A 7,909-nucleotide genomic window follows, 5' to 3' on the forward strand; every position below is an offset into this window, starting at 1 on the left:
GGGTGGGCGTCGCGTGGCCACCGGCGGCGGCGGGGAGGGGCCGCGAGCGCCGGAGGAGGGGGCGGAGGCGGGGCGGGGCGATGCGGGTCGGCCGCCAGAGCGCAGCACCGTCCCGCGGCTCCAGACCGCGAGGGGAGGGGAGGGCCGAGGCTGGCCCGCGTCGCGACGGCGCAGCGGCGCAGCGCAGCGCCTCCAGCCCGCTCCGCGCTTCAGTACCGTCCCGACCGCCGGCCCAGCCAGCTCCCCGTGCGTGTGTGCGTGCGGCCCGCGTGCCTACGACCGACCGACCGACCGGAGCACGACACGACCGTGCGTGCGTGCGTGCGAGAGGATAGTGTGCGTGCACCAGGGTGCGCAACGCCGGCCCAAATGTCGCGCCCAGGCCGACATGGTTCAACATAGCGTCTGCATCGAGACTCCCGGTGAGGAGATTATAGTGAATGTGTTTGTGTGTTTGAGTGCGGGAAGTGATTATTGGCTGAGCTTGCGAAGCCTTTGCTGTGATGTGGGGTGCAGAGAACTCTTTGGTCGTGTGTCTGTCTGTCTGTCTGTCTGTCGATCTGTCTGTCTGTACTGGCCCACGTTTCTCTCAGACGGTAACTTCAATTGACTTCAAACTGCGCACGAAGCTTCAGTATAAGTCGAGACGTAACGAGTTTAGTTTAGAAGTTTGATATTAGATGTTTGAAATAAACGATCGTTTAATTTGAATTCGTAGTTTGGTGGCGGTAGGTTGGTAGCACGGCGCTCGAGGGGAGGGGGAGCGCAAGTGGCTCCTGCGCTCACCTGAAGACTTTGATACCTTCTCAGCAGTTATTAAAATGTCAGATAGTCAAACCGGGTGTTTTAGTTTCAGTTTTAGAGTTGCGGAACTTAGCCTGCGAAGTTTCGCGAGTGTCCGATGAGAAGGAACGAAAGTGATATTTGGAATGGTTTACGTGTTTACTTACGTAAGTTGGAGGGGGCGGGGGTAGTGGTTTGGGAGAAATGTGCAAAGGTAACTATGGTTTCGGGTTCATCTTGACAAAAGAAAACGAAAATGTTTTATGCACAAAGATGATCGGAATCGAAATGGCAGAGTTATGTTCAAATGTTCAATAAAGTGTTAAATCGCCTCTGGCGGCCAAACGGTGCGTCGGAGGTCAATTCTGACGGCAGTTTTCGCCCAAACCCCAAAGGGGTACAGGGTCCTACCTCGCCGAGACGAACAAAACGCACCCTTCGAACGTTCAATTTGGACCAATTTGGCCATGGCAATCCGCCCATCGTTATTTGAGGGCTAATAACTTCTCCATTTCGACTCAGATCGGTTCTGAGCATGTGACATTTCCTTTTTAATTTACAAGAGGAATCTTAATCTGGGATAACATTATTAATTTGATAACTTTTTAAAAATCCAGATACTTCATTGGAAGACAAAATAATAGTATTCACTCGTGGAATGACTAGAAGTCATTTCATCGTACAAAAAGACATCTTAAAGGTTTCTTAAACTTACAACTTATTTTCTTAACAGCAATTTACTTGCAAGGGACCGAACAATATTAGAGCCACAGTTGCAACTTAGTGTAGGATAAGCCGTTCAAAAGCAGAACAAGATATATGATTCTCTTACGTTGACTAGATTTTTCTAGAGCCATATTATTTCTAATGATACTGAAATAAAATGGTGAGAGAATTTAAATTACATTCTATGATAAGATATATTACGGAACTTTCAATTAATAAACTACAATGACTCGTTATCTTCAAAACGCCTCAGAGGGATCAGGTAAAAGTGAATCAAAGAATGAAAAATTATATTTTGAGTATGGGAGGTGTTTGAATACATTTAAATAGATTCAAATTAATATTATTTTATATAATTTCACTTCACGCAGAGGCAAGTGAGGGTATTGAATAGAATTTCTCTAGCTGATTGTGACAAGGGTTTGCCATACCCAGAGTTATATGATATTTGTTTGTTCTACTGTTTGTTACATTGTAAGTATAATCTGCTAACAGCATTCATTTGTAGAGGTCAAAAGTCATCACACTTCCACTTCCAATTACTGAAAACTAAAAATGTCATCGAAAAATCTAAAAACAAACTTGTTTTGGTCATTTTTAAATTTTCTAGTGCCCCCCCCCTTTTCCTGTTCTTCCCTGGCCTTCCATCTGTACATTACTATTACTATATTCCTTTAACCTTTACATTTGAGAATTTTAGCACAAAGACTAAAGCTCAGCCACTACGGGCTGCTGCACGTACTCCTACGTAGTGGTGCACATATGAGACCGGCCTCCACCGCCGCCGGCCAGCGGTCACCAAAATGTGCCGGACTCTGGAAGTGTGGAACTCAAGTAACTAGTGACTGCTTTAGAAAGTGTGCGCGGTCGCGTGTGTGTGTGTGTGTTTGTGTCGGCTAGCGTGCGTGTGTGTATGTGAAGGCTGGTCACAATCTGGATCAAACTTGGAATGGAAATCAGTGCGTGTCTGTGTGTCTCGCGGATAGCTGGAGCAGCACCAGCACACATCCCACGGTGGTTGTCCGGGATGCGGACCCGAGCCAATAAAATGTGGAGAATAACCTGCGAGTCTAATTGCGAGTGATAGCGTCCCCGTGAGTACGTCAGGTCCACGACCGATGCATTAATTAGCTGAAGCTGCCCCGCCGCCGCTGTGTTTCCAGCATCGCGGCCAAAGCTCGTCGCGGCCGCGGCTGAAGCGGAGGCGGGGGGAACGCCACGCCAGCTCCGCGCAGACGCGCCGCGGCTGAAACGGCTGAAATCGCGATGCCAAAGACGCAGGCTGCGATCATTAAATTTTATAGCGCGTGTATTAAAACCCTCCCGGGGCCGGGTGCATGTGGGGGCGCGAAGGGATATGAGTATGAGTTTTACTGCCCCCGGGTACCACCGAGTGTTGCGACCGTGTGTGTGTGTGCGTGCGTGTGGGTTGCTCTGTGTGTGTGTGTGTGTGTGTGAAGTTGTGTGTGTGTGTGTTTCTGCGTGTGGCAGTGTCTTTCGCGACTCGCGGTTTCCGTTTTCGTCGGTCTGTACAAAACGCTGCGCGCCGCAGAGTTGCGCTGGATGGTGCGCGTGAGGATGTTTCTTGTTTGTGGGACGCGCACCACCAAAATCCTACGCGAGCAGGACTTGGGGCTTGGACGCGTGTGCTTTCGTGCAGTGGCTGTGTGAGGGTGAATAGAGGTCGTGACAACTTATCTTGACCGAAGAGGCCTCCGAGCTCGCACCCGGAGAACAAAAGAAATACAGGCCGCTCAGGAATCGCACCGACCCTACCCGGGCCAATAAAAGGCCGCCCCCGAGACCGGCCCGGGCCACATGGGCTGCAGCTCGGCTCGGGTAGGGCTGCACTTCTGGCGCGGACTGAAATCCTTCGGTCAAGATAAGTTGTCAGGACCTCTAGTTCATGTGTTCCTCACGAGTCATTTGAGTAATATGTGTGGGTGCGCGTGCGTGTATGTGTGTGTGATTTTAATATAGGGCAGTACAGTGTGTGTATTTATGTGTGTTCCGCACACCAATTGTTTTGCTTGTTGTGCTGACGCCTGGCTTCGTGTGTGTTTCAGGGGAGGGCACGGAGGCCTCTGCCGCGGGCTGCGCGAGCGGTTCCGTCCTCGGTCGCGCCTCCTCGCCGGGCGGTGAGCAGGGCGAGGCTTCTGGCGAGGTCACCGACGCCGTGTCCGGGACCATGGGGGGCTCCATGAGCTGCCGGCGCTGCCAGCTGGCCTTCCCCAGCCGGCAAGACTTCCTCCGGCACGCCTGCGTCCGCGCCGACGCGCCCGAGGACGACGAGGACGACGACGTGATGGACGACCGCGCGCCGCCACGCGAAGAGGACGACGGCGACGAGGATGACGAGGACGACGAGGACGACAAGGAGGAGCACAAGCGGCAGCGCCAGCGCCAGGACGCACAGAACAACAATAGCGTCGACGGCGAGGACAACGACGGGGCCGACGGTCCCGGCATGGGTCCCGGACACGTAACCCTAGAGGCGCTGCAGCACACCAAGGTGGCCGTGGCCCAGTTCGCCGGGCCGCCTGCCGCCGGGGACAAGGGCGCCGCCATACAGGAGCTGGCCGTGCTGCAGAACACACTCTTCACTCTGCAACAACAACAGGTGCTCCAGCTCAACCTCATCCAGCAGCTCCTGGCCGCCGGCAAGGCTGACCACCAAGACGGCACGCCGCCGCTGGACGCGGCCGGGCCCGGAGCGGGTCTCCTGGCGCTGGCCGCGCAGGTGCCCGGCGCCGCAGTTCTGCTGCAGCAGGTGCAGGCCGCCCAGCAGCAGATCGAGGCGCTCCAGAAGCAGGCCGAGCTCAAGGAGGAGGCCATTCGGAGGTCGCCGTCGCCCGTCGGCAGCGAGCCCGCCCCGGCCACCACGCCCGCGCCGCCCACCGTCGCGCCGCCCGCCCTCAGCCCGATGGCCCGCGAGTTGGAGCGGGAGCGGGAGAGAGAACGGGAGCGGGAGCGAGAACGAGAGAGGGAACGCGAACGAGACATGCCCATCAAGCACCCGGAGCACGACCCACACAACGCGCAGCACAGCGGCCTCCCGCCCTGCTCCGTGTCGGCCTCCTTCGCCTCCTCCATCATTACCAACCTGGACCCGCCACTCCCCGACGAGCCCAACACGCTCGAGATGCTGCAGCGGCGCGCGCAGGAAGTCCTGGACAACGCCAGCCAGGGCCTTCTTGCCAACAACCTGGCCGACGAGTTGGCCTTCCGCAAGAAGGGCTCCCTGTCGCCGTACGACGGCAAGCGCACCGACCCCTTCTACAAGCACCGGTGCCGCTACTGCGGCAAGGTGTTCGGCTCGGACTCGGCGCTGCAGATCCACATCCGGTCCCACACGGGCGAGCGGCCCTACAAGTGCAACGTCTGCGGCAGCCGCTTCACCACAAAGGGCAACCTCAAGGTGCACTTTCAGCGGCACAGCGCCAAGTTCCCTCACGTCAAGATGAACCCCAACCCCGTGCCGGAGCACCTCGACAAGTACCACCCGCCGCTGCTGGCGCAGCTCGGCCAGCTGGAGAACCTGCCGCCCGGAGTGCACCCGGGGCACCCCGGGCCGCCGCACGGACCACCCCACGGGCCGCCGCCCGGCCACCCCGCGCACAACCCCTTCCTGGCGGCCGCGGCCGCCGCGGCGGGGCACCTGGGCGGCGTGGGCGTGCCACCAGGTGTGCCCCCGGGCGTACCGCCGGGCCTGCCCGCGCTGTACCGGCCGGGCCACGGCCACGGACTGATGCCTCCGCACACGCCCCTCAAGCCCATGCTGCCCCTGTCGCTGTTCGGCCCCCGGCTCGAGCACCACGCGCACCAGGACGCGCCCGCCGACCTCAGCAAGCCCGCCGCGCCGTCACCCTTCCACTCGCCGCGCTCGCCTGCCAGCCCCGGCCACTCCCCGCGGCCCCGCTCCAGGGCCTCCAGGGGGTCGCCGCCCCTCAACCTCCAGCAGCAGCGCCACGCCTCGCGCTCGCGATCCAGGTCGCCGTCGCGAGAGCGGTCTCCCAGCCCCTCGCAGCGGTCCGTCAAGCAGGAGGACCACGACGTGGACAGCGACCGCGAGGACGCCAAGCAAGACATGGAGCTCAGCCGGGAACTGAGTCGAGAGCTGAGTCGCGACCTCAGTCGTGACCCCAGTCGAGACCTCAGTCGGGACCCCAGTCGAGACCGCAGTCGAGACCGCAGTCGGGACCCCAGCCGAGAACCGAGTCGAGACCTCAGTCGGGATCTTAGTCGGGACCTTAGTAACCTTAGTCGAGATCTCAATCAAGAACTCACTCGAGACCTCAATCGAGACCTTAGTCGTGACTTGGCGCGCGAGCTGGCCCCCAAGACCGAGCTGGACGACGAGCAGCGGACGGACCGCAGCGAGGTGGGCGACATGGACGTGGACATGCCCTACGACGACTGCAGTCTCGACAGCCAGTCCAAGTACAGCGACGACGAGCTGATGACCGACGATCAGCCCGAAAACCTTTCCTCCAAGCCCACCGTCTGGCCATCGCGGGGGCTGTTCCCGCACGCCGTGTCGCCGCCCAGCAGTACCTCATCGGGGAGCCACACGCCGCGCACGCCGCTAGGCACGCCCGTTGGCACGCCTGTCGGCACGCCCAACATGGGCCTCCCCATCGACATCGACCCCACCAAGGACCCCATGCTGTACAACAGTCTGTTACCGCGGCCAGGCAGCAACGACAACTCGTGGGAGTCACTCATCGAGATCACCAAGACGTCCGAGACGAGCAAGCTGCAGCAGCTGGTCGACAACATCGAGCACAAGCTGACGGACCCCAACCAGTGCGTGGTGTGCCACCGCGTGCTCTCGTGCAAGTCTGCGCTGCAGATGCACTACCGCACCCACACGGGCGAGCGGCCCTTCCGCTGCCGCATCTGCGGCCGCGCCTTCACCACCAAGGGCAACCTCAAGACGCACATGGGCGTGCACCGCATCAAGCCGCCCATGCGCGTGCTGCACCAGTGCCCCGTCTGCCACAAGAAGTTCACGAACGCGCTCGTGCTGCAGCAGCACATCCGGCTGCACACGGGCGAGCCCACCGACCTCACACTTGACCAGATTCGCGCCGCCGAGATCCGCGACTTCCCGCCGCTGCCCGGCTACCCGCTGCCCTTCCTGCCCGCGGGCTTTCCGCCCATGGCCGGGCTGGGCCCGCAGCACCCGCTGCACGCCATGAAGCGCGAGATGCGGGAGCAGCAGCGAGAGCGCGAACTCCAGCGCGAGCAGCAGCGCGAGATGGACCGCGAGGACGAGCGCGACAGGGAGCGGGACCGCGAGCGCGACCGTGAGCGCGACCGCGAGCGGGAGAGGGAGCGCGAGAAGGAGCGGGACCGGGAGAGGGACCGTGAGCGCGAGCGCGACCGTGAGCGCGACCGGGACAGCCAACACGGGGAGGACGCTGCCAGCACCTCCAGCCGGTCGGGCACCCCCCAGCAGCAACCGCTGCAAACCACCCACCATCCGCCCAGCCTGGGCAGCATGATGCCCAACTTCTCCACCTCGCTGGCCGCGCTGGAGAATCAGGTCCGCACCATCACCACCATGGCCTCGCAGATGCGCACCGGCGAGGAGCTCAACCTCAGCACCAAGCGGCCGTCCGTCGTGGTCAACGGCGACCGGTCGCCGGCGGCCGCCAGCCGCGGCGCGAGCCCCGGGCCGCGGGCCAGCCCCGCCGGCTCCGAAGACCGCCAGTCCCGGGCGAGCATGTCGCCGCCGCAGCCGCAGCACATGCAGAGGCCGCCGTCGTCGCAGCCGCCCGCCAGCCCCAGTCCGTCGGAGAGCGGGTCGCTGGGCGCGCTGGACCTCACCCCCAAGTCGAGCGGCAGCCACGGTAGCCTGGGCTCCAGCCTGGGCTCAAGCCCGCCGGGCCACGCCGCCATCCCCGTGCCGTCGCTCGGCCCGCCCCCGGGGCTCTTCTCCGGGTTCGGACTCCTGCCGCCGCACGTCGGCGCCGTCGCCACCGGCTCCTCGGTGTCCCCCGGGGTGCTCATGACGTCGGCGCTGTCGTCGCTCACCTCGTCCGTCCTGACCTCGACGGCGTTCAGCCCCATGGGGTTCCCGATGTCCCCGGCCGGTAAGTGTAAGTAAACCCCGCTTGTTTCCTCATGACATAAACCGATGTTCGGACTCGTCGTTTTGAGAACTCAAGTGAAGGTTGGGCGGGACTTGCAATAACGCAAAATCGCGGCCGGCGCGGCGCGGCGCTGCGCTGTGTCTGCGCTGGCTGCGGACATGACTGCCGTGGTCGTAAAGCTCTCCTCTCGGCCGCTCTTCTCTTCCTGGCCGGGCCGGCGCGGCCGCTCCGCCGGCAGTCTTCTCTTGTTTCTGGACGATTGCAAACGAGCTATGCTTTATATCCCCGGCTCCGCGCGGGGG

At 60.9% G+C, this 7,909-nt stretch overlaps 1 protein-coding gene across 1 annotated transcript; it reads left to right on the top strand.

Moving 5' to 3' along the window:
* Positions 1 to 205: 205 nt before the first annotated feature.
* Positions 206 to 7,607, top strand: LOC127751873 (homeotic protein spalt-major-like; the record flags this gene model as incomplete). The annotated part of the gene is made up of 2 exons (XM_052276087.1): positions 206 to 422; positions 3,576 to 7,607. Coding segments are annotated over exons 1-2 (4,066 nt in total), but the record flags the coding sequence as incomplete, so codon positions are not given.
* Between the last annotated feature and the right edge of the window lie 302 nt (positions 7,608 to 7,909).

Source organism: Frankliniella occidentalis, unplaced genomic scaffold (assembly GCF_000697945.3).
Source record: "Frankliniella occidentalis isolate FOCC.00 unplaced genomic scaffold, Focc_3.1 Scaffold1609, whole genome shotgun sequence".
In the NCBI taxonomy this organism is placed as follows: Eukaryota; Metazoa; Arthropoda; class Insecta; order Thysanoptera; family Thripidae; genus Frankliniella; species Frankliniella occidentalis.